This window comes from Etheostoma cragini, chromosome 17, assembly GCF_013103735.1.
Source record: "Etheostoma cragini isolate CJK2018 chromosome 17, CSU_Ecrag_1.0, whole genome shotgun sequence".
NCBI lineage: Eukaryota > Metazoa > Chordata > Actinopteri > Perciformes > Percidae > Etheostoma > Etheostoma cragini.
Window position 1 is genome coordinate 12,788,857 of NC_048423.1, and position 24,405 is coordinate 12,813,261.

The 24,405-nt window shown below is 39.4% G+C and overlaps 4 protein-coding genes across 8 annotated transcripts; 3 read left to right on the forward strand and 1 right to left on the reverse strand.

Annotated features, from left to right (window-relative positions):
* The first annotated feature begins 4,349 nt into the window (after positions 1 to 4,349).
* Positions 4,350 to 6,304, forward strand: msx3 (muscle segment homeobox 3). The gene is made up of 2 exons (XM_034898020.1): positions 4,350 to 5,019; positions 5,515 to 6,304. Exons 1-2 carry the CDS (start codon positions 4,662 to 4,664, stop codon positions 5,919 to 5,921), a joined length of 765 nt encoding a protein of 254 aa, XP_034753911.1. The 5' UTR covers positions 4,350 to 4,661; the 3' UTR covers positions 5,922 to 6,304.
* A 1,374-nt stretch (positions 6,305 to 7,678) lies between these two features.
* znf511 (zinc finger protein 511) lies at positions 7,679 to 10,604 on the reverse strand. Of its 2 annotated transcripts, none has more exons than XM_034898013.1 (7): positions 10,395 to 10,604; positions 10,040 to 10,264; positions 9,815 to 9,888; positions 9,061 to 9,262; positions 8,781 to 8,905; positions 8,101 to 8,370; positions 7,679 to 7,785 (listed from the first exon to the last, which is right to left on the reverse strand). In XM_034898013.1, exons 2-7 carry the CDS (start codon positions 10,220 to 10,222, stop codon positions 7,713 to 7,715), a joined length of 927 nt encoding a protein of 308 aa, XP_034753904.1. In that variant the 5' UTR covers positions 10,223 to 10,264; positions 10,395 to 10,604; the 3' UTR covers positions 7,679 to 7,712. The 2 variants fall into 2 exon arrangements, with proteins under 2 accessions (XP_034753904.1, XP_034753903.1); XM_034898012.1 differs by having other exon boundaries at positions 10,040 to 10,259; positions 10,396 to 10,507.
* A 1,223-nt stretch (positions 10,605 to 11,827) lies between these two features.
* Positions 11,828 to 20,133, forward strand: adam8a (ADAM metallopeptidase domain 8a). The gene is made up of 25 exons (XM_034897942.1): positions 11,828 to 11,909; positions 12,017 to 12,126; positions 12,217 to 12,290; positions 12,421 to 12,499; positions 13,301 to 13,377; positions 13,768 to 13,999; positions 14,695 to 14,772; positions 14,937 to 15,005; positions 15,669 to 15,838; positions 15,937 to 16,018; positions 16,143 to 16,285; positions 16,397 to 16,574; positions 16,668 to 16,757; positions 16,927 to 17,122; positions 17,218 to 17,299; positions 17,403 to 17,583; positions 17,674 to 17,760; positions 17,843 to 17,927; positions 18,190 to 18,301; positions 18,428 to 18,620; positions 18,917 to 18,964; positions 19,064 to 19,114; positions 19,225 to 19,275; positions 19,381 to 19,461; positions 19,773 to 20,133. Exons 1-25 carry the CDS (start codon positions 11,864 to 11,866, stop codon positions 19,815 to 19,817), a joined length of 2,640 nt encoding a protein of 879 aa, XP_034753833.1. The 5' UTR covers positions 11,828 to 11,863; the 3' UTR covers positions 19,818 to 20,133.
* A 641-nt stretch (positions 20,134 to 20,774) lies between these two features.
* On the forward strand, positions 20,775 to 24,318 carry spef1 (sperm flagellar 1). 4 transcript variants are annotated; one of them, XM_034898023.1, is made up of 7 exons: positions 20,775 to 20,996; positions 21,237 to 21,348; positions 21,906 to 22,062; positions 22,256 to 22,301; positions 23,414 to 23,498; positions 23,594 to 23,699; positions 24,133 to 24,318. In XM_034898023.1, exons 1-7 carry the CDS (start codon positions 20,888 to 20,890, stop codon positions 24,244 to 24,246), a joined length of 729 nt encoding a protein of 242 aa, XP_034753914.1. In that variant the 5' UTR covers positions 20,775 to 20,887; the 3' UTR covers positions 24,247 to 24,318. The 4 variants fall into 4 exon arrangements, with proteins under 4 accessions (XP_034753914.1, XP_034753915.1, XP_034753916.1 ...); XM_034898024.1 differs by having other exon boundaries at positions 21,906 to 22,053; XM_034898025.1 differs by having other exon boundaries at positions 21,906 to 22,041.
* Positions 24,319 to 24,405: the final 87 nt, after the last annotated feature.

Below are 24,405 nucleotides of genomic sequence, written 5' to 3' on the forward strand. Positions count from 1 at the left end.
TCATCCTAACCCCTGGCTCGCTCAAGGTCCAGAGAGGGTGTCTGGTTCCCTTTATTCCCCTCCGTAACCAAACCGCAACAATACAGCAACAATATCTCTGTGTTCACCTGTTAGCACCTGGCACTGTGCGCAAGACTCACTGCCGAGTCCCCATCAGCCGACTATTCGTCTCTGTCAGACGCCATGTGGAACCCGCCATCCTGTCACCAAACCCAATATCCTACATACAAAACATACAGAGGCATAATAACCCACTCACTGCTTGCCTGTCAACACTCTCCCCTGGCGACCAAGTCATGCTAACATATAGACGATAAATGAAAAGCACTTAACCAATCAACAACCCATTACATAATTACAAAGGTTTCAAGCATTATCTGCCATGTGAGTCCCCAGTATGTCCTCTGAAAGAAGGAAATTACTGAGATGTCATCCTCACATGGAAGGCTTTAAGCAGACAAGAGTTAACATTCAAGTCAGCACACCTGTATTTAGAATTTTTATTCTGGGATCTGACTTTATAACATTGCTACACAAAGAATTGCAACACCATGAATTCCTTCCAGGAAAGTTTGCCCCTGTATTCCCATTTGTAGTTTATTGTGTCTAGCTCCTCTTTATGGAGGCAGCCTTCAAGTGTGGCCGTTCGGAACTAAACAGGTTTTTCGTCAGACTTCATGGACTATAACATTTTGAGCAAATCTCAGACTTGGTTGTCTTGTTATGACACAGCACAGAAAAAAACGACAAATGATTATGCTAATGAAAATGTAGGTGTCTTATAACGGTGAGCACATCATGTCGGTGAACTTTTCGAAGTTAACAGGTGAGACACGACCTTAAGTGGGTGCAGCGAGAGTGGCAGCTCACATCACATAATGTGCTGACGGTGGGAAAGATGAAACAAATAATTAAGGCTAACATGTTGTTTCAGTTCCCTTCAAGCTCAGATCAGATAAGGAGAAACATCACTGGGAAGACCGCAGGCCCTCCATATCCTTTTTTGCATGATTGGCATGACCGGGGCTGAGTAAGACTGAGCTGGAGTTAAGTGAGCTTGTATGCTTAAGTTTATTAATATTACCTCATAAAAATTAGGTCATGTTTTTGGTTTTTCAGCAGGATTACGGAAAAACTACTGGTCTGATTTTCACGGAACTTGGTGGAAGGGTATAGCATGGGCCAAGGACGAACCCATTACATTTTAAAGCGGATATGAGTTAAGGGGTGGTTACACACAATATTTGTCACTTTTGGTAATATTGAGAGATAGGGCTAGGTGTCGTCTTGCATTGCCAGACCTTCCTTCACAGCGTTGCGGAGGAGGGTCTGGCTAGTCCACACAGCATTTTAGATGGGAGGAAAAAGTGCTCTGGTTTATTGGAATTTCTTATTGTCTTGGACAGTGCTGAGTGCTGAGTGCCGAACAGAGCAAAAGCACCTCTGTAAAATAGCCTCAGGCAGGAACTCATACAGCTCATAAATCAATCGAAGTTTAGAATAAGAACACAAGAAAGCGGAAAGTGATGGACATCCGGCCTGAAAAGAGGGACATTCGGCTGAATTTCTGGCAGCATCTGAACAATACTGGAGGTAGAACGTCGCAAATTTAGACCAGGCTAGGTGTGACCCAGAACACACAACAAAGAACGCTGTTCATTGGGTCAAAACAACGGCTAAGCAATAGTCACATCTGTGGCACTGTTTTTGCTATCTTGTAGTAAAGGACCATATGGCTCAATGAGCAAAAAAGCTAACAAACACGATTCAACAATCAATCAACAATAGGCAAGACTTGGCCAATCAGATTTGACCATGCAAATTCTTGTTTGGGAACCCCCCCAGATAGGGCATGGCCTCGCAAGTGGTCTGCGCTCTCCGAGTGTGCCTAATTATTTCAATTACCTTAACAGTCCTCCATTTTTGCAAGGCAGCAGGGTTCAGAGAGGTTTGTGTAAGTTTGGGTTTGTTGATTGATTGATTGATTGATTGATTGATTGATTGATTGATGGATTGATGGATTGATGGATTGATGGATTGATGGATTGATTGATTGATTGATTGTTATCTATGCAAGAGCACTGTTGCTGTATCACTGCTCACTGTTGCTTTATAGCCACAGAGGCATGGCACGACTGCAATATCACTCTTTTTGTCGTTCCACTGTATTTTAAGAAATATCTCAACAGCTGTTGGATTGATTGTCATGCTGCACAGAGGATAAATGCTAAATACTTAAATGATCCAATGACCTTTTCTTCTAGCGACACCACCAGGTTGACATTTTGGGTTTTAGTGAAATGTCTCGCCTACTATTGGATCATTCGCCACCCAATTCGGTAAAGATATCCCCTATTCAGTCAAGTATAACATCTACAGGATGAACATTTTTAACAAAATAAATTGTGATGTTGATATGTATTGAAAAGCAATACATAGATTAAAAGAAAGAGATACTTTGCATTACAAAAACTATAGATTTTTATTTCTCAAACAAAAATACTCCATATTGACTCTTCTGGCATGTGTGTGCTACTCAGCGAGAAGTAGAAATACCCTGTAATTTACTCATTCATTACAAAGCTATGGAAGAGAAAAAACATTACAGACAGCCCTACATCCCTTTTCAAACAGGAGGAAAGTGAGAAAGGGTAATATTCACAGTAAGTAGAGGAGAATGTAATGTTGTTGGGCTCTAAATTACAGTCATTGAAAGCTTGTATGGTTACCCAGCAATCTATCACTGTCACACAGAGAGGGAGAGCGGGAGAGAGAGCAGACAGGCGCCAGGCGCAGCAGGATCAAAGCCGAAATGTACCTCAGGGAAAGAAACAGTTAACTCCATTTAACCAATTGTCCTACAGACAGACAGACAGTCAGTGTGCTGCTGCAGGCCCAACAACAGTTCCCATAAGAGAGAAAAAAAACCTCACATATTGGGTTTCCACCAAAAATGATTTCACTTGTTTTGAAGAGCTGCAAAACAAGGCCAATTTGGATGGACCTTTTCAAAAGGGCCTCGGTGACATTAGTTAGGGTTTTACCGTGTCTCAAAGGGATTACAGACAATGCACACAATGGATTGAAATATGGGCAGTACACAGCCATGGATAACTTTGTTGCAGGCCACGAGATAGACATTTATAGTGATAATAACTCCTAAGAGTATAAAAAACATTGTGAATCACAGCCTGGATTGCCTTACTAGTTTAATCAAACAGCTATAAACTACTGTAAATTATTTTCAAGCATGTTTTTAAGCAAGTTTTCCGACAAGGTCCTCCAACAAGTAACAGCACTGATGTTTTACCTTGTACAAACCTTTGTAAACTGAGTTTTTGGGTCCATCTTTTGTTAAACTTTGTTTTCAGAACAACATTTATCAACATATTATCTCCTTATAAAGTTAATATAGGGAATGTGTTTGCAAACAGTTTAGCAACCAATTTACACTTTCAGAATACAAGAAACATTAGCATGTTTGTACCTGCCTGATACATTTAAGTCCAGTCTTTGCTCTACTTGAGCTCTGTTTTTAACTCCTGATGGAATCTGGCACTTTAGCTGCTAAATGCTCCACTATGTTGACCAGCAAGTTGCTACCTTTAGGTGCTGGGCATGTAGTGTTTAGTGTGTTTTTAGAGCGGATGCCAGTTGCTGCTGAAAACAAAGCTTGATGAGAGTGGTGAGAGTGATTCAAAACATTAAATTTGGAGCTGTAAAACCAAAACAATGAGTTAAAAACAGAGCAACCTATATGGGAAATTTTGACACCAATACCAATTTTATAGGGGAATATTTTAGAGATTACTGATATGGCGGCTGTCGTATGAATGTTCGAGCTGGAGAGAAATACCTTTTCTATGTGGATTTTGCACCACTATGACTATCCAAAATTACTCAGAAGGCTGTCTTCTTTATCAAATAATTTAATTAAAGAATATTTAACATAGATTATTTTACATTATACATACAAAGTGTTAAATTATCAACCAATTGCACATTTAAAAAAACATATATATATATATATATATATATATATATATATATATATATGATTTATATTGTCAATATTAAATAATATATTGGCCTAAATATTTCAGGTAATATTCAGACCTGGGCCTGTGCACTGAAATTTAGATATATTAGTGTAGTCACTGATGTTCTGTTGCAATGTGTTGTGCACAAATTAAACCCATGATAACAGTGACTGGGGAGGAAAATGGTGCTGATGTAGATGTCCACAGCTGGAACGGTCCAACAACACAAAAGTCTGTGTGAAGGGAGAGAGGGCCAAGGGTAGAAGGTGGAGGAGGACTTCTTTACTTTGGGGATTCCGAATTCCGCAACACTCGCTGATCGCAGGTTTACATCTGTCAGGGCAACTCAGGCGCATGAAATGGACCATTACGCTGTCATTAGAAGCCTGACCTATCAGAAACTGTTTCAGCCAAGTCACATGGGAGCATCGACAGGCTGATAGGCAGGCGGAAGGATGAGAAAGGAACGAATGGCACTTCGCCGAAGGAGAGGCAAGTCCGTGCGTAAACACGTGAGTTTACCACTTAGCTGCTGAACATTAGAGGACCCTGGGCAATAACAGATTTCTTCGAGTGAAAACGAAAATCAGAAAAGGAGAGAGTGGCAGGAAAATTGGTTGTATGGCACCTCAGTCGTGCGTAATGAATCCTGCGCAGGGATCACCGCTCCTGGCTGCTCCGACGCAGACCTCACCAGAGGACCGAACCGCTAGTGGCATTGGAACTGACGAGCTGGACCTGTCATCTACCAGAAGGTGTAAAACCAAAAGTTTGGATCTTCCTTTCAGTGTGGAATCCCTCATATCAGACAGGATACCGGACAGACGCCTCAACTCCCCCGAGCCTGCAGGCTGCGCCCGATCAGAGGAGACCGAGTGTGCGTCACCGAGGGGACTTTATCGGTCCAGTCCAGAGGCTGTGGACCTCAACGACAAGGAGACAAACCCTTGGTTTCAGGCTCCTTACGCATCCCCTCCAAGTGAGTGTAGGACTCTCTTTTTTTCTTTCTCTCTCTCTTTCTTTGATACGTTACTTTTAAACTTTCCAACAGTCTACAACCATCTCCAAGTTATACATATGGACATACGTTTGCATTAATTGAAGAACATTGCACTAAGTAAATACAAAAAAGTTCATACCCTAGGTATTTTAAAGTAGTAGCCTACATTGATGAGGAAACTCGATGCATTGTCCCTTAATGATCTCAGCATTTAAATCTAGAGATGATGGGGATGAATTTGAAATTCAAATCAAAGTTTAGAAACTCAGAATTTCTAAACTTTGATTTTTCAACTCGAGTGATTGCCTTAAATAACAGCTTATACATCAATATTCTGTGAGATATTTCCATGATGTGGCTTATTTAGCCTACTTGTATCATGCACGATTTATAATGCAAAGTGTCAATATAGTGAAGTAAAATCGCTGAAACATTTTATATTCCATTAATGTGACTCTGTAAATATACTTCTAGGACACCCCAGCCCGACCTCGTGTAATCTACGGAAACATAAGAATAACAGAAAACCCAGAACTCCCTTTACAACCTCTCAGCTGCTTTCTCTGGAGAGGAAGTTCCGTCAGAAACAGTACCTCTCCATCGCAGAGAGAGCAGAGTTCTCCAACTCTCTCAGCCTCACAGAGACCCAGGTCAAGATCTGGTTTCAGAACCGCAGGGCCAAGGCCAAAAGACTGCAGGAGGCCGAGCTGGAGAAGTTCAAGCTGGCCGCGAAGCCGCTGCTGCCGGCCTTCGCCTTTCCCTTCCCCCTAAGCGCACCCATGGGCTCACCTTCCCTATACGGGTCCCTGAACGGACCGAGGCCTGCCTTCACCGTCCCAGGATTATTCAGTGGACCATATGGGATGTACTACTTGTCTTAACACTCACTGCCTTTGAACTGCATCGCTCGGAAAGCTTCCCTTTTAAAAATGCCTTTACAGCAAATAACCAACACTGAAAAAAGGTCCATCTTGAGTCAACATGTCTGATATCTTATATTAATTCTTATGTGAAATATTTTTCGATAACATGAAACATATTTTTCAAACAATAGCAATGATAGTTGAACAATATCTTTTAATATAACTGCTTTATTTAAGAAACACACGGGACAAAACCAAGTGAACTATTTCACTTGATTGTTTTTTTTCCTATGAAAGAATTTAAGATTTACTTTACAGTAAATGATTCGTTAACCTGGTAATTTCTGCAGTATATTCAGTAAAATCCTTTTTTTTTTTGCAGAGCTCGATATCCGGACTAATTGCTATTTTAGTCAAAGTGAATCTAGCAAGAGATACCTGACTAATTAAAGGCCTATAGCTTAGGTTTTAAAGCAGCAATAAGTGACGACTCACAGAAGTGACTTCCATGAATGTGAATGTTTTATTTCCATTCAAAAGGCCTTTACATATTTATCACCTTAGAGGTAGGCTACAGGTTCAAATGTGGGGGTATAATAAACACTAAGAAGCATAGACGTTTATTTCACATTTATTTCGGCCCATAAAACTTTTATAAGCTATATGTATGCTTTTATATATATGCTTTTATAAGGTGAAAGGAAAAAGTTACCAAAAAAGTGATTATTTTGTATTTTAGGCCTATGTAAAATTATAATCAGAGGCTATAAAGAGGAACCAACAAAAAACACACATTTAGTCCAAAAGTATATCATAATAATATATTGTAACTAGTTAGCTATCTGCAATAGCTCATAGTCAATAACAAAAAGAGACTAGTGCCTTTGTATCACCTTTGTAATGAAATCAAATATCCATAAAAGTTGGTATCTTTAAAAATGGGTTTACCCTTTGGCAATACCAGTGACCTTTTTTTAATATAAACCATGGGACCATTTAAAGTGAATTTACTATTAGAATATCTAAACCACACAATTTTCGTTTGTAGCTGCTGAATAATTTTCCCAGTTTAAAAAATAGAAATCAGCCATATAAATATATAATTTTTTTTTTTTTTTTACATTACCTCAAATGGACAACTTTTTTTGCACAATGTTCAAAGAGCTCTTAATAGTCCAGTTGCATTACTAAATATAAATAAGTCAATTATTTCTGAAAATACTCAAAATGCTAAACATGAGTGATCCTCACATCAGTCATTGATGAACAGTGTACTTTCTATCTGATGGGTAAAAACATGTTTTGTACAATTATTAAATTCTATTGTGTAAATCAACATCTGTCTTATTTTTTTCTTCCAAACTTTTCCATATCACTTGCCACTTAAACATGAGCTGCACTGCTGATCACACACACACACACACACACACACACACACACACACACACACACACACACACACACACACACACACACACACACACACACACACACACACACACACACACACACACACACACACACACACACACACACACACACACACACACACACACACACACACACACACACACACACACACACACACACACACACACACACACACACACACACACACACACACACACACACCTGAAGAAAACTTTGTTTGCAGATGTTCTAGTCAGCCGAGCGTTTCCATAAGTCAAATGATATTTTGTAAAAAACTTTTTATTTGAAGAAAAAGATACATATGACAATAAATATATACATGAGACAAGCGTATACTTTTTTTTATCTTAAAAGGGCAGACAACAGATTTCTGGTGTTTTATTTCCTCCTTCCCCGCCGCCCTCTGAAGCCTCGGACAGAGCCGTGACCGAAGCACACGCTTGTGGGAACCCTGAGAGACAAGAACACGGCTGTTGTTTTGTATGTCAGACTGTTTGAGTAAGAAAATGAATAATATGTAGTGAACATGTGAAGAACACAACTCGCATTCATTTTAATTATATAATATTGCATTTAAATGCTGGAAAGAAAAAAAAAAGTTTGCTAATACAATTTGCTACAATCGCACAAGTTTTACCTTAAGAACACTAGAATCTTTAATATCCGGAGTTAACCTTTAAACATCTTGAAAATGGCTGACTTAGTCTCTCTAAGTACAGGGCTAACACCGCCTAAGAATATCCAGAACTTTTTTTTAAAGACTAACCTGTAGGAGTATCGTGGTTTTAGTGGCTCCTTGCTTGTACTCCCCATACCGTAAGCTACCTCAGAAAGATCTGCGTGCTCCTCAGTAGAGGCTGACTTTGCCACGCAAGCAGCTTCTTCCTCGGACACATGCGTCTCCATGGATTCTCCTTGCTCAAGGTCGTTGGACAGCACATCACACACAACCTCACTCACACCCTCAGACTCACATTCATCGTCCACTAACTCCATGGCTGTATCTTTCTGCTGCTGTCTCTTCATCTGTCGGGCTCTATTAACAAAGACATATTACAAATACACAGAAACAGATATTTAATGAAAATATACTTATGTAACACTCATTTAAGCCTTTTTACTGTTTGTTGGAACTGAATAATGGTACAAAATATGCATTTTAAGCATTTCACACTGTAGCTGAGCTTTTGAAAGAAAGTTCACCAAAAGTTACAGTTTGGATTCAATAAAGCAGCCAAGAGAATCTCAGTCTATAACTATTTTGTTAACAGGAGAATATGAAATAGCCACATAAAAATATAAACGTCTTTTACTCAAGAATTTCAATTCTGAGGCATAAATTGTGTTTACTGTAACAAACATGGACTCTTCTAGACTAAAACCTTTCAGAGAAATACATCTACTGAGGTTTTGCTGCCATCTAACGGACAAAATATGCAGTCTTACCCTTTATCCTTTTTGGTTTTGTCAAATCTGAAGTCTGGAGGATACTTGTGAATACTTATGAGGTGGTCTTTCCTGTGATTACTAGTCCTGAACTTCTGTCCACAGCCCTCCACCAAACACTGGTACTGAAAAATGTGAAGGAAGCATCAGGAAAAATAAAAATAAAAAACAACAACAACTCTGTATTAATTTTAATTTAATGTTAAGGATATATCACTTTATTTACAACCTAAGATCAAGACAATGAAGAGTCCTGGGAAATTATATAACTTTAGCTCACCAAATCTTGCCTCTGGGCAAGGATAGTGAAAAGAGAGTCATGCCACTCCTGAATGTGAATGTCTAAGAGCCGGGCACTTGGCAGGGAGCGACAGCAAGAGCAGCACACATGTCTGTGAAGGGAGTTGTAGTGGTGCTCATACTCGTCCAAAGTGCTGAAGACTGCACTGCAGCCAGAAATGTGACAGGCAAACTCTGACACACTGAGAAAAGACAAGAGAGGAAGGTGACCTGATCCACACCATTTAAATGGGCCTAAAATTAAATTAAAAAGGAAAGAAACCACAGCTGTTAGCTAAGGACCTCTGGGCCACTTTGTTGTTTGGTGTTAGGGGTTAGGGTGGTTTATTTCTGGAGATAACTGGTCAAGACTTATATACTAAATGCTATTCTATATATTGAAAAAAAATGGCATTCAGTCCTTTTAATCATTTTAGACACACATTTGTCAAAAAAAAAACATTTGTTTAACACACTACCTCAATAGTAGCCAAGTGATGGTAAATTGGGCAAGATGATTTTAATATCATGTGTCAATGTATGTCAATGTATAATCCAGAGTTTGTGGCACTTTATTCTAAAATTAAGGTAAATGAGTTCAAAAACTACTTTACAGTGAAGTACTTTATCTTACCTACAATTAAATGGGCTAAATAATGTAGCTAAATTTGGCCCAATCATGTACCACAGCCACACACAAGTTATTAAAAAAGCTAAAACTTCGATCACGAATTGATATAACTTGGTTACAATACCTGAGCGATGGCTTGTCGTCAGCCTCTGAGATGTACAGGTCTTGTAGATACATGTGTCTGTAAATGTCCCCATCCTGTTAACAACATTCACATGCAGTATTTTATGGTGGGTAGGCTACTTGATTAGTTAGCTAGCTAGCGTTAAATGTGACCGTTATCCAAGGGCTTCAGCAGAAGGAGTCAACGGTCAGTCGCTTCCATTTGTTGTTGCTATATTAACGTTACCTCAAAGAACTCGTGGTCCTTGTGCAGGTGGATGAGCTGCGGGGTGAAGTTGAACGGGTTTCCCTGCTCATCCACACTCTGCCTCGGTTGCTGTGCGTTTCCTGTCAAACAGTCTTCATCGTAGTTTTTTAATGACAAATGTCCCTCTGTCAGAAGTCGGACCAATTCTGACTGCTGTAGCATCGTTTCCTGATTGTCATCGGTTGTTATAGGTAACGTGCTAGAACGAGAACACGGTGAAACATCAACACACATTTGAACCCTGCTACAACGCGACTGTAATGAATTATATGAGTCATGACCGGTCCAAACGCAGTATAATTGCGTAATTCGGTATACATAAATATGTAACTTACCTTATAAGGAACCTAACGTACTCTTTCTAGACTGTAACGTTAGCCGCGAACAGGCGAAAATGTTTCTGTTTGGGTTGGATTGTTGTAGTTGTCGCGGAATGACGACGTCATAATACGGTTTTTTCTCTGTCGGGTTCTTTCACTGTCTATGGTTGTTGTCAAAATCCATACGTCAAATCGAAATGGTGCGTTACAGCCAGAGGTTGACGACCGGGCAAAGTACTCTAAACTACTCAACGTAGTCAGACAATGTTGAATTTATGGAAAAGCTACGTCAACTTCAGGATGCTAATTAATTTGTTAACTTTATTTAATTTGTTTGATGTTAAGCACCACAAACGAAACTTGACTGGTCCGTGTGCAAAGTACAAGTGTAGGCTATTTGTCTAAGGTCAAGACAACACCGGAAACAGTGACGGCTTGCCCTAAAAGTAAAAGTGGAACAATTAGGAAAACATTTTACATATAGCTGAATCAATGTAGGACCACATTGTTAAGACTAAACCCTTTCTAGAATGAGCTATCTTATATAATCATTGAAACAGGTAAAAGACAAAAAAAGACCTTAAATTGATTTATTAACTGACACGAGTTAATTTGAGATAGCTATTTTATTTATTTTTTCTTTTCGTTTTTATCTATTATGTCCTAGGTTTTGTTTATATGCTCCCCGAGGCAAAAACTCTATCTTTGAAGTGAATTTGTAAATGTAACTTGTTGTTTGTATTTCTAGGCCCATAATAAAGAAATTAATAAAATAAAATGTTTTAAAAAGTGGCGCATTTGAAGCGTGTAACGTTCTAATCTACAACTCACTATAATATTACGGTTCTGCATGATAATAGCTGACAAAGAGTCACTCGGTAGCCTAATATGTTGCAAATGCAATGTTGCATTGAATTATGGAGGTATTTCTTTCACAACAAGCGAATCTGACTGCTCCGCTATTTTACCAGGAGAGGGTGATAAAGGCCACTCTTCCTTGTAGCCTACTGGGTCTGCTGTCATTTGTTATTGGGTAGATGTTGGGTTACAATTAGGCTAAAGGCCTACGCCCTACTGGGCATTTTTTAATAATAAGCAGTTTCCCATAATCTACCGAGTAAAATCTGAAATCGAATGAAATTAAATGAAATCGATTGAGAAAAAATTGAGGGCAGAACCAACCATAAAACAGAGCCATCTGTCAACTAATTGCAAATTTCTTAACTAGGTTCATCAATAGACTGTTTAGCACCGCGTTTTTAAAAATGACTTAATTTTGACTCACTCAATACCTTACACAATAAAAAAAAATCAAAAGAACACGTGGTTAAGTTTACGGCTCGAGTTGTGACTCATGTGGTCTGTCAACCTCAAATGATAGGCTAATTTTCAGGATATTACCCTACACAGCAGAGAGGGGCGGAGAGCCGAGGAGCCTTAAACTGCCAAGCAGACGATGGCAGAGTCCGTTTGGTAGAGCAACATGCAATATTCTGGCTACTTTATATGGATTTTCCTCTCCTCGTGGGGTACGATTTTCTTTCTTTTTTTCTTTCTTTCTTTCTTTCTTTCCTTCTTTCCCTCTTTCATTCCTACTTTCTTTCTTTCTTTTGTAAAATATCACTGATACTTGCAGGAATAATTGCGGGCAATGAGATGACTCTTCCTCATGTGATGAAGTACCAAACAGTGATTCCTCAGAGGCTGAAGGATTCATCTCGCATTAATGATGCCGCTACACATCAGGTAACAGACAGCTCCACTAACTATTTGATGAGTTTCTTTAAAAATCGCTCTTAACTTTTTAAATTAAAGGGTCTTTTGCTGTGTGTGTAGACATACCCTGATGTACTCCAGTACTCTCTGACGATTAGAGGGAAAAACCAAACACTGCACCTGGAAAAGAACAAGTGAGAAAACTTAAAAAGTCTGCAACATTGTTTTTAGTGTATTTTTGTCTGATTTTGCAGGGTCCACACATACACATACATGTCTCGTTCTTGATGTGTCTATATTATTTTTAAAAAATGTTCTTTTTAGAGACCTTGTCGGGAAAAACTTCTCCGTGACATACTATTCTGATCAGGGCACCCAAGTCACATCTACTCCAGATCTTAGGGTATGTCTTTGTATCATTTCACTACTATTTCACTGACATTAATATAATCCCTGTAATTATATCAGAAACAGATGCCTGTGTTGTGAAATCAGATTGTAAACCTCAAATGAATGTTTTATCATTATTTTAATTTGGAATCACTGAATAAATGGAGATGTGGGTGATTCAGAGGTACCAGACAAGTGTAGGCTGTTACAACCAAAGATGTGTTTTCTGTACAGGCATGAATAAGGTAAGGTGCCTACAGGATATCCTGTGTTACCTCCCTTCCAAATTTGTTTTTCCTGTATTTGGTCATTTTTTGCAGATATGTAAAATGCAAGTCTGGTTATTTTGTGGTCAGTCCAAAATTTTAAGTCACAGCTCAGAACAATTAAGTTAAGATAATATCAGAAAGAAGGTTTATATAATGCAGATCTTCTTACATTTATATTTACAGTAGTGACTAAATACATGGTTGATACGACTTTAAAGGTTGTACAACACACATAACAAAACACAGAAAAGTAAACTTATCTAATCAATTTTATGGATGCCAGTCATCGTCCTCATTTTTGTAAGTAATTATTTCTTATTTCAAAATATCAGATGCCATGATAGTTTCTCAGTTACAAAGTTCCTTTTTATGAGAGGGAACATTGCAATTCTTGTGAAATGTGGAAGAGGAATAGACATATAAGGTTAAGATATTCATTTTGTCTGACCATGACACATACAAAATTATCTTCTTCAAATTAGCTCACATTCTTACACTTGAAATCTCTCTATTGAGTCTGTGACAAATACTAGCTGTCTGTTCAGGTCCACTGCTACTACCATGGGCACATTGTGGGGGTAGATGACTCCGCTGCCAGCGTGGGACTGTGCTCAGGAATAAAGTGAGTAATTCTTAATCTCTACTACAAAAAGTTACTGTTTCTCAAGGTAGAGTGCCACATTTAATTAAGACAGTGGTAATATGAGACTGTAAGTCTCCCTTTGTGACTCATGACCAGTGTGTCCAATCCAAAGAGAGGATAAGTCCCTCAACATCCATTTCCTCCATCACAACCACCATCAATAATGCTTGTAGCTCGATGTCTTAAAACCTAGAACCCAAACAGCAAAGGCCAGGCAATGCTGCCTTCTGTCTGCTATAAAATACATATCTTTAGTCATAATATCTGTGGAAACTTAAAAGCAGGATAAACAAAGTAAACTAAGATCTGTTCGAGAAAAGAAACCAATTTTTTCTGTGTCCACTCTGAAGTTCCTGTTTTGCACTGCAGGGGGTTTGTGCGTCACCAGGACCAAATGTACCTCATCGAACCTCTGGCTGGCGCTGAGGCAGGGAAGCAGAACGACGGACAGATCTCCGTAGTTAACGGTGACGAGGTTCTTCATGCTGTTTACAACTACAAACACCTGAGGAGGAAGAGGAGCTCCTGTTCCCATGGAAACACAACCACATACTATGATCACGGATCTCGTCCGTATGGACTGTTCCAGCTCGGCAGCCTGGTAAAGACACACAGTGCGGACACGTACAGAAATACACCAGGGTTGGAAGCCTCAAGTTGATCCAATATTTACCCAACATTTACCCAATATTTAGTGCTGCATTCTTGCATTTGACAATTGTTAGCGAAAAAAACAAGAAGGGATATGCAGTAAAATACTACCACGATACACAGTTCTTGTATCCTAGTTCTGTATCTGCATCAAATTTATGATAAAAAGCACTTTCTCCTCGATGTTTAAAAATATCACAATATGAGCAATATGAGCAAAAGAGTTTACATAATTCAAAAATTGCAAGTTGCGTTTGAGGTGAATGTAACAAATTAAGACCAAATCAAGGTGAATGAATAAATGGGAGGATGGCAAAAACAAATAGACAAGACAGAAGAAGAAATAAAACAAGGAATGGAGACATCATAGATCTTAATCGATTTGGAAATAATTACATGATTTAACTATTTGCGTCAATAATGCATACATTTTGCATATTTCATTAACAAAGTTATACTTTTGCATTAAAATAATTGTTGTAATTATTTAACAGTTTATATCTTATCTTATTCATATATTTTATAAGCAACAGTGTTTTGAAAGGTGCTATACAAATAAAGTTTGTTATTTTATAAAACTTTTGTCTAACTATATCAGACACATATACACGCACACCCAACTAATATACCTTTTGTGTTGTTCAGAAAAGCAGAGCCCAGACCAAAGACCGTACAGGAAAATCCAAGACAGTGGAGCTGGTTGTGGTGGTCGACAACAAGGAGGTTTGATTCCTCTCTTTCCTTTTCACAGAGTTTGTCATTGCAGGTGTAGCCCTATTAATGACATTGATCTTGTGGATGATACACAATTCCCTTAAGAAGTAGAGTACTTTATATGCCTGAGATCTTTTTGGTTGTTACTAATTCAAACAATAATTTCTTTTTAGTATAAGAAGTTTGGCAGCAAGAAGACAATAGAGGCCAGAGCGCTTGAAATAGCAAACCACGTGGACAAGGTATGTTTGTTTCTCTGTAGTCCATCAGTTGAAAGGATTCCTCCTTGTAAAGGTCTGATCTTAGGAAAAAAATTACCCGGGACTGTTATATCAGGACATTCTAGAGTTCAAATGAGTGTAAAAGATTAATTTTATGCAATTTCCTTCTGGACTACTAAAGTAGTCCATCTAGTTTTACCAGTATTTTAGTTGATTTGCATTGGTGGCAGAAAAGACTAAAGATTTTTCTCACAAAGCCACATGTCTGGCACTTCATCAGACTTTATTATTATTATTTTTTTTTTACTATGGCTTAAATACAAGAAATCTGTTCTGATACTATCTGTTCTTTCCTGAGTTGAATCTGACCGATAAAAGGAATGAACAGTTCTTTTACTGTGAAAATCTAACTTTAACTGTGAATCTTCACACCTAAGCTGATTTTCACACACATCACACAATCCTCTTTGCATACTCTGAAGGAAAAGGGCCAACATGAAAGCATCGTCAGAGAGCACCAACAGTGGTTTCCAGCATTGTAGAGGAGGCCTTTGGTTGTGTGATTTTTAGAATTACGTGTTCAATCCTTTCTCATATAAAAATTGTGATTTCAACTATTTACTTGGTAGTCCAATTCAATTTAGGTTCATTTCCAGTTTGTGCTAACATGGTGCTCTGTTTCAGCTGTATCGCCCCATGGGTGTTCGTGTGATGCTGGTCGGTCTGGATATCTGGTCATACAGAGATCAGATGGAGGTCAGCACTAACCCTGAGCTCACCCTCAGTCGCTTCTTGGAGTGGCGTCAGCGGAGCCTGTTGCCGAGGACAAAACACGACAATGCACAGTTCATCACGTAAGACACAAAAAAAACTCCCTGCCAAAAGGACAATGCCAATGATGTGTTTAGCTGTTAGAGTAAGTGTCTAAACATTTCTCCTCTTCTTTGCTTAGAGGTGTGGATTTTGATGGTTCCACTGTCGGCTTAGCCAACACCAATTCAATGTGCACCTCTAACTCGGGAGCTGTCAATGAGGTGCATATACTTTTTTGTAACACATCTGTGTAAAAATATAGATATGAAAAGGAAATTATTGGGAGTTGTGTGATGTTAATGTTTCAGTTGTACTTGACTCGACTTTTGTCTACTGTACACACAGGACCATAACATTAACTCAATAGGAGTGGCCTCAACTATTGCTCATGAGATGGGTCACAACCTTGGCTTGTCCCATGATTCTGAAAACTGTGTCTGTGGCTCCTTAACATCGAAAAAAGGCTGCATCATGGCTGAGAGTGTTGGGTAAACTCAGTTTTACTCCCACATACACTCCACAAAATGTACTGTTCTAAAACCCAGAGTAATGCTAATGTTTACCTTTTTTGTACTTGTTCTTGCTGACTTATCTCCTAGCCTTGTGTATCCAGAGCTGTTCAGCAGCTGCAGTCAGCAGCAACTCAGCAGGTTCTTGGAGGAGGTCAACCCTGCCTGTCTGCTGGATACTCCCTCTACTGATCGCATCTATGGAGGGCCAGTGTGTGGAAATGCCTTCCTGGAGCCTGGAGAGGAGTGTGACTGTGGTACTGCGGAGGTTTGTTTATGCTGCACACAGAAGGTGGATACAAACAATATCAAACTGGGAGACTGGATTGCTAAATTCCGCATCTTACTGTCTGTCTCATAGGAGTGCAAGAATACCTGCTGCAATGCCACTACCTGCACACTTAATGCAGGAGCCCAGTGTGCAGAGGGAGAGTGCTGCCACAACTGCCAAGTAAGTAATGCTCACTATGTCCTCTCTACTGTAGATGAGGGAAGTCACACTGATATTTATTGTGTTACGAAATATCTAGACACTGACTCTGCCGTCTGGCTGGTTATGTGCGAGAGTGCTTATTTCAGTAGTCGGAACATCACCATCTGTGCTTCTTTTCGCTCTGCAGCTGAAACCGACAGGCAGCGTCTGCCGACCAAAGACAGGAGGCTGTGACCTGGCAGAATACTGCACCGGCTTCTCTGCCTCCTGTCCGACTGACTCCTACGCCCAGAATGGCCTGTCTTGCAACCGTGGAAAAGGATACTGCTACAATGGACAGTGTCCTTCACGACAGGAACACTGCAAGAGACTTTGGGGACCAGGTAAAACACCAGCGAATTACAGTTTGTTTTGTTGTTATATTCTAATACATTGAGATTCTTACGTCCACAACTTTCTTGTTGTCATGATTGTTTAGATGCAGAAGTAGCTCCAGATGTTTGTTTCCACCAGCACGGAAACTGCAGAAAGACACTGTTTAGCCAGAGATGTTCAAGCCGGTATGTATTAAAAAGCCACAACATCACTATAATGATGTATATTTACAGTGTGGCATTGTTGATTTGTGGTACAGAATCATTGCTTTGTGGTTTTTGGTTACAGAGATCAATCTTGTGGGACACTCTTCTGCTCCGGAGGATGGGAATTTCCAGTGACATCCAGGAAGTCTTTTTACAAAGTAGGAAATGGAGACATATGCAATGAGGCAACTATGAACCCCGAGGACAACTACCCTGCAGATCTGGGCATTGTCCCTGTTGGTACTAAGTGTGGCAACAACATGGTAAGAAAACGTCCAATCTCGTTGTTAGCTGTTACTATCAACAAAAACTATGTGGACTCCAGTTCTGGGAACTTTGTCAATGTCTTTCAGGTATGCTACAATCAACGGTGTCAAGACATCAAAAACATAAAAGTGTACGGAACAAATGACTGCTCTGCCAAATGCAATAACCATGGGGTGAGGAATCTGTTAACCTCACAGCACTGTAGTTCTGTATCGCCATGATAACATAATGGACTGTGAGTGTGATCTCTGACAGGTTTGTAACCATGAGAGACAGTGTCACTGCGACCCTGGCTGGGCCCCACCTTTCTGCGATGTGGAGCAGTCAGAACTCCCTGAAGGTATTGTACAAGTCTTTATATGGTTGGTTGACTGTTTTGTCCGTTCTTCTTCGTCTCTGTTTTTCCACCATGATTTTACCCAAACTCAAACAATGGTGCTCTGTTATGATGTTTTAATGGAATTCCCCGATCACATTGCTACAAATGCAATAATGATGTTACAGTGTATTTCCTTTCCTGAGCGGTTGACATACACTGTTACATGTTTATCCTTGAGCAACAGAAGAATATTGTCACAATCGATGTGTGTTTGTGTGTGCAGAGGCAAGTATGCTGGTGCTTCTTGTTTCACTGATGGTCGGCTTATTTCTGCTATCGGTCCTGGTTATTGGTAGTTTGATGTGCTGCATCAAAAAAATGCGACCTGCAAAGAGGTACAGAAAAAAGTTATCCCTTTCTTTTAGTCTCAGTTAAATCACTGTGTGCATTCAGCCACAAAGACTATACTTTTTATTTTGTCCATCTTGAATTTTAGCTTCTGTGTGTATTTCTTTTTATAGATGCTTCCAATCTACCTCAGGACAAACCAACCCGTTGTTTCGGTCAAGCGGTACACGAGGCAGCCCTCGTCTCGGGTCCACACACATCAGTCTGCCTACATTTGTGGAGTCTTCAGCCTCTCAAGTCTGTAAATCTCTGTCCTCTGTCAGACCACATACCCGAGCACTGAAGCCCAGCAGAGCAGCCCCATTGGTGAGCTACCATTTTGATCTAAAAGCTTCAGCATTAAGGGGAAGTAATGCACTGTTTCCTCATTAGACGTGGTATTTGTTTTATTTATGGAAATAGTTTGCATCTGAACCCATGTCATTATGATAATTAGTTTTGGGGAACTGACCCAAATATGAAGCCACACAAAACAACGAATATGTGCCCGCTAAAGTGTCTCAGAGACACACACTGACAACAATGAGATCCAATGAAGCTGCATAAATCAGAAAGGATCAAGACTTTCGCCTTCACTCATCTCTGTTTTGTGTCCCTTACAGCCCCCTAAGAATTTGTCAGTTGTATCTCAGCCATCAAAGATTGAACAGGTAATTTGCTCTACGTTTTTTTCGGTATGTGTAGTGTTGCAGTCTTTATTGTTTAGTTGTATTCTGTATTGCAAATGGCAAATACATATCTTTGTTTAGGTTCTAAGGCCGTTCATGCAGCCTGTTTCAAGCAAGCCTATCTATTCTGAGGTAAAATTGCATACAGAAATTTCTTATTTTCTTATATCAAGCACACTATTAGTTTGCTTTGTGAAAGTATGTATTACTTGTTTCAAGTTTTGTCTCTTTTTTTTCGTCAGAATAAGCCACTACCTCCATCCAGACCTCTGCCACCACTTGCAACCAAACTGGTAAGTAACATTACTTTAATGTAAATTTATCATCAATTTTCACATTTGTACTCATTTAAAATGTCTTGCCATTGGCACTTGAAATCTGAACGTCTGCTCTCTAAGATCATGAAGCCAAAGCCTCCGATGCCTCCAGTGAAGCCAAAGCCCTCTGCAGTCCAGTCTCAACTGCCACACACTCAGCTGGTATGTATTCAGACGGCAACAGTCAGTTGGACTTTCCTAAATCCTCCAAATCCTGGCAGTTGGTATATAAACATTCCTAATGTTATTCAAGGCATTCACATTTATAAAGACGTCTGTGGTTTTGGACATTGTCCCAACATAGCAGTGTAATGAACAAGCTGTGGCTCAGTGTTAGTGAGTCAGTAAGCACACAAACTTCACTGGACCACCACTGAATAACTATGACACATGTAACAAAAGAGTTTGGAGACATTTGGAGTTAACCTGAGAGAATTGCATCAGTTGCTTGTTAACAATATTTGTTTTTCTAGGTTGCAGGGAGAGCTGCCTTGATGCCCCAAAGCAGGCCCAGATGACAGTGGGAATCAATCTCCCATGGTGTAAACATTGCAATCTTTTGACAGAGGACACTGTTGTTGACCCACCTAAGAAGGACAATAAATCCGGAGACGCATGTATGTTTTAAAGTCGAAACAAGATCTACCGAAAGATCAGAAACAAATAAGTGACAGACCTTTTCTGGCAATTATGGTCTCCCTAAGGATTACCGCCATCTGTATCTTGCTTATGTAAGCCTGGTATGTTGATGACAATCTGAAGCCGTGATTGACAGATTCATCTTGTGTGCTTTAAAAATGGGAAACGGCTATTCTGCCTTGATGATGTTTTTTTATTTTTTAAATTTATGGGAAATGTCTCTTTGCCTTGATCCTTGAATATGTGAACACTTTATGAGGCGATTGCACTATAAATGCTGTAACTGTTTTACTAATTTTCAATATTCCCTCACATTGGTTTTAGTAGGCTACTGCTTTTCTAAGAAATCATTTTGTAAAGGGATTTTAAAATGTGGTACCAACGTGGGCACTTTAAAAATTGTCTTAATTACGGATACACCACACAAGTTATGACTATGTCTTGAACTTTTTTATACTAACTTATGTATGCTTGAATTTGTAAGTCTGAATTATGACATGCTGTTGTTTTTGTGTGTGGACTTACTATGTGTTAATTGTTTAAGGGATTTTATATTTCATATTTTCTATGCAGCAGACAGAGTCCTACCCTCATGCCAATGATTGTGATATTTCCTTACAGTGAGGATTCTGTCTTGATTTGTCCTGCAAACTTGGAATTGACAATTAATATGAACCGTTCGTATTTATTGATATCTTTTTTTTGTCTGTGTAATAAAGCTAACAATAAAAGACAATAGCCATAATCACTGTTTAAGTCTTTTTAATCCGTCTGTCTCGTACATAGCTAGATATACTGTATCCCAGACGCCATGATCTGTTGTCATAGTGCTTTTAGCGGTCGCCTAGCAACGCCTTAAACAACTGTTGTCGGGAGATGCTAAGAAGCTAGCCCAGTTAAACAGTGCGTCTTTACAAACTGCCCAGGAACAGATGTCGCTTTAAGAATAATGGACCGAGAACTGAACGAAGAGGAACTGCAGGATTTGTACGCATGGATAGACAAAATATCTCTGTCTCGGCCCAAACGAAACATCACAAGAGACTTCAGCGACGGAGGTAACGTTAACCGTAGCTAGTCAACTTTAAGCTAGCTTTCGGCCTTGCTAGCAGTCCAAAGGGAGGTGGTGACTAAACAAGCTGGAGTAATATTACCTCGTATAACCGTCTCACGTAACCACTGTCTCCAGCTACAATAATCTTGTTTGGCTGTTTACGTAATTTATCAGCTCAAATGTCTGTCTGTCTGTTTATTTATTTACTTAAACTGACTCTACCTTTCTGATTAACCCTCTGTAGTGATGGCTGCAGAGGTTGTCAAATATTTCTTCCCAAAGTTTGTTGACCTGCACAACTATATCCCTGCAAACTCCACACAGCAGAAGCTCAGTAACTGGGATCTTCTCAACAGGCAAGACATAATAATAACCATGTATTTTTTTACTCTATAAAGGTGTCTGCACTCATGTACTGGAGACTTCTAGCTTGTAAATGGAATAGGCGGGAATTGCATGAAGGGCAAACAGCCTCTGCCCTTGCGCAGGAAAGATTTACATTTTTACAATCTGACTTTGTCAATATGTCCACATCTCCCCAAAACATTCTTACACAAACACACACTCAACAAAAAGTTAAAATTCCAACATATATCTCCTAATCCAAATAAATGTTTAGCTATAAACACTGAGGCAGAACTTCAACATAGCAAGGGCCTCTGCATCTGGTCGTGAGAACTAATCCAACACACACCCACTCATTCTCTCCCAGGCCACTGATATGGCACATAGCCAACTACAGATTTATGGGTCTTCACTGTAAACACATTAGCCCCTATGGTGGTCATCATCACCATGCATCATCAGTTAAACCACTTTCAAGCCGCTGTTCCTATTGCAACTAGTTTTGATTCTCTTTTTATTAGTTACTAATTGTATTAGAAACATCTGTTTTTTCTTCTTCTGTGGACAGGAAGGTGTTTTCCAAGCTGAACTTCCACGTGCCTGAAGAGACAGTGAAGAGGATTGTACTGAGCACTGCAGGAGTGATAGAGCCGGTACTGAATGCCCTCAGGGAGAAGATAGACAAGAAACTAGAGCACACTACAGAGAATATACTGGTGTGTGTTGTATGTTTTTATATATATATATATATATATATATGTGTGTGTGTGTGTGTGTGTGTGTGTGTGCACGCCTAGAGACATCCCTTTTTGTCTGTTTGAATGCTAATTACAAAATAAATAAATAACTGGGGTCCTCTTCCTTTGTAGCTAGGGGAAAATAATCGCACTTTGAACACTCCTTTTTTTTTTAACTCAGGATTTGGAATACTATGACACCAGAAACCAGGAGAAACCTCATAAAGGTAGAGTAAATATTCTGTTAATGCATTTACACAAAAACCTAACATACCTTCTTATTTCTTTACTCAATCTTTTGACAGATATATATGTTGCCATATTCAACCTAAATCTCTGCAGAAGTTTCAAGTTTCTGCGATCAAGTCAGTGAAATAAACCTGATTACAAAAACATAACTTGATGAATTAACAAGAATGGGATGACAATGTGTTTTGGCCTTGCTCCTTGTGCGTGATATATCCTAATGTTAGTGCCATTTGTGGAGGAGTGTATTAGCTGACACAGTTTGAAACCTTGACTAAAGTTGATCAGTCCAACATTTTACATATGTGAGAACAGGAAGGGAATGGGTTTAAATTTAGACTAATTTTAATGTTGCTGTATCTACAGGTCAGCTGACAAACTGACAAATAAGCGGAGGTGTTTTTTTTTCATCTGAGAGGACTAGTGACTTCTATGATGGCTGAGTCTGCCTCTAAAATCCTTTTAGTTCTAAGATCTCTAATTCTTGCCCTTTCTTTCCCGTCCTGATATTGTCAGCGTTTGAGTCCTCTCAGTTGTGACAATGCTAATCTCTCCTATAGTTAGCAGCGACCACACAGAGACACAAACATACCTACATTGAACAGCATCACACAGGATTGATAAGGGAATGCCAAGACCTTTAGGGAGTGAATCGGTGATGTGTCTTTTTTCCGTTTCCCACACCTCATCTGTTCCTGAAACAACCCTGCAAAGCTGACCTCAGGCCAGTGCCTCCTCCCTCTGCTCTTTCCTCTTCAATCTACACCTCCTCCGCTATCAGACACACAGCTCAGGTCCTCATATCAGCTCCCAACATCACCAGAGGGCCTTTACCGCTAGCCTGAGCTCAGCACTGCAGCACTTACAAGCCTCCTAATGTTTTCTTACTTTATCTTCTAATCTAACTTCCCTGTTTCGCCCTTTTTCTTATACAGTCATTTGCCTCATATCCTCCTTGTTTTACCCTAGTTGTGTTCATAAGATTAATGGGTTGAATCCCTTTAGGTTTCTAGCAACAGCAGATTTTTTAGTCATCATGTTGTGTTCACATTATCTTTGGAGAAATTTTATAGTTTTGCTTTGTTGTCACAAGAAATTCGCCAGACCGAAGCCAAACTTGTGGCTCAGCTTGCAGGTGAAGAGATGAAAAAAGATGAAAAGAGAAGTATAAAAAACAGGTAGGATCAAATTGTTGCTTTTAATGTGACTTAATTTGAATCAAAAGCAGAGTTTATAATAATGTTGGTGTATTGTGTTTTTTTTCATTGTATAGTAAACCGCAGCAGACAGCGCAATTTTACTCAGACATGGACCCTTCTTTGCGACTAATCCTGCAGGAAAAGGAGCAAGCTGTCATGGCTCTGCAGGAGACTGTGGAGGTACACACACACACACACACACACACACACACACACACACACACACACACACACACACCATTTGACTCATGGAACACATGTCTGACTGTAGAACATCTGCAAACAAAGTTTTCTTCAGTTTTTATGCCCTCAGGGTCTTTGTCATGCACGTGATATTGTTGCTCTGGTGTGTGTGTGTGGAGTAAGACATTTAGGTGTGTTTGATACATATTGGTCATAAGCTGTGTCAGCAGTGGTCAGTGAGTCAGGGGCTGCTCAGCGGATATAACTTTTTTTTCTTCTCTGCCTCTAGCCACATCTGCATGTTAAGAAAGAAAAATGACACAGATGTGCAACTTTTCATCAGTGAGATAATTCACAGTTTTCGAACAAATCCTTACCTAGTTTCATCACATCCTTTTGCATCTGCCTGTGTGTGTGTGTGTGTGTGTAGATCCTGCAGATGAAAGTAAACAGGTTAGAGCATCTGGTTCACTTAAAGGACATGCGTATTGAAGATCTGATGCGGCATCTGGACACCTACAAAGCAAAAGGCAATACACGCTGATACAAACATGTTTACACAGATGTTTTTTATCGTAGCTCTCCCTGCAACATAAATAAACTATTACTTTATCAATATATATATATATGTATATATATAGTGTATATATGTGTGTATATATATATATATATATATATATATATATATATATATATATATATA

Bases quoted from the DNA above. Each gene is read 5' to 3' on its own strand.
- msx3 (XM_034898020.1), top strand. From the start codon at position 4,662: ATGGCACCTCAGTCGTGCGTAATGAATCCTGCGCAGGGATCACCGCTC. The intron at 5,020-5,514 runs GTGAGTGTAGGA...ATATACTTCTAG, and splicing joins TCCTTACGCATCCCCTCCAA to GACACCCCAGCCCGACCTCG.
- znf511 (XM_034898013.1), bottom strand. From the start codon at position 10,222: ATGCTACAGCAGTCAGAATTGGTCCGACTTCTGACAGAGGGACATTTG. The intron at 8,906-9,060 runs GTGAGCTAAAGT...CACATTTTTCAG, and splicing joins TTGCCCAGAGGCAAGATTTG to TACCAGTGTTTGGTGGAGGG. The intron at 8,371-8,780 runs GTAAGACTGCAT...CTTTGTTAATAG, and splicing joins AAAACCAAAAAGGATAAAGG to AGCCCGACAGATGAAGAGAC.
- adam8a (XM_034897942.1), top strand. From the start codon at position 11,864: ATGCAATATTCTGGCTACTTTATATGGATTTTCCTCTCCTCGTGGG. The intron at 16,019-16,142 runs GTGCATATACTT...CTGTACACACAG, and splicing joins ACTCGGGAGCTGTCAATGAG to GACCATAACATTAACTCAAT. The intron at 17,300-17,402 runs GTATGTATTAAA...TTTTGGTTACAG, and splicing joins AGCCAGAGATGTTCAAGCCG to AGATCAATCTTGTGGGACAC.
- spef1 (XM_034898023.1), top strand. From the start codon at position 20,888: ATGGACCGAGAACTGAACGAAGAGGAACTGCAGGATTTGTACGCATGG. The intron at 20,997-21,236 runs GTAACGTTAACC...AACCCTCTGTAG, and splicing joins AAGAGACTTCAGCGACGGAG to TGATGGCTGCAGAGGTTGTC. The intron at 21,349-21,905 runs GCAAGACATAAT...TTCTGTGGACAG, and splicing joins AACTGGGATCTTCTCAACAG to GAAGGTGTTTTCCAAGCTGA.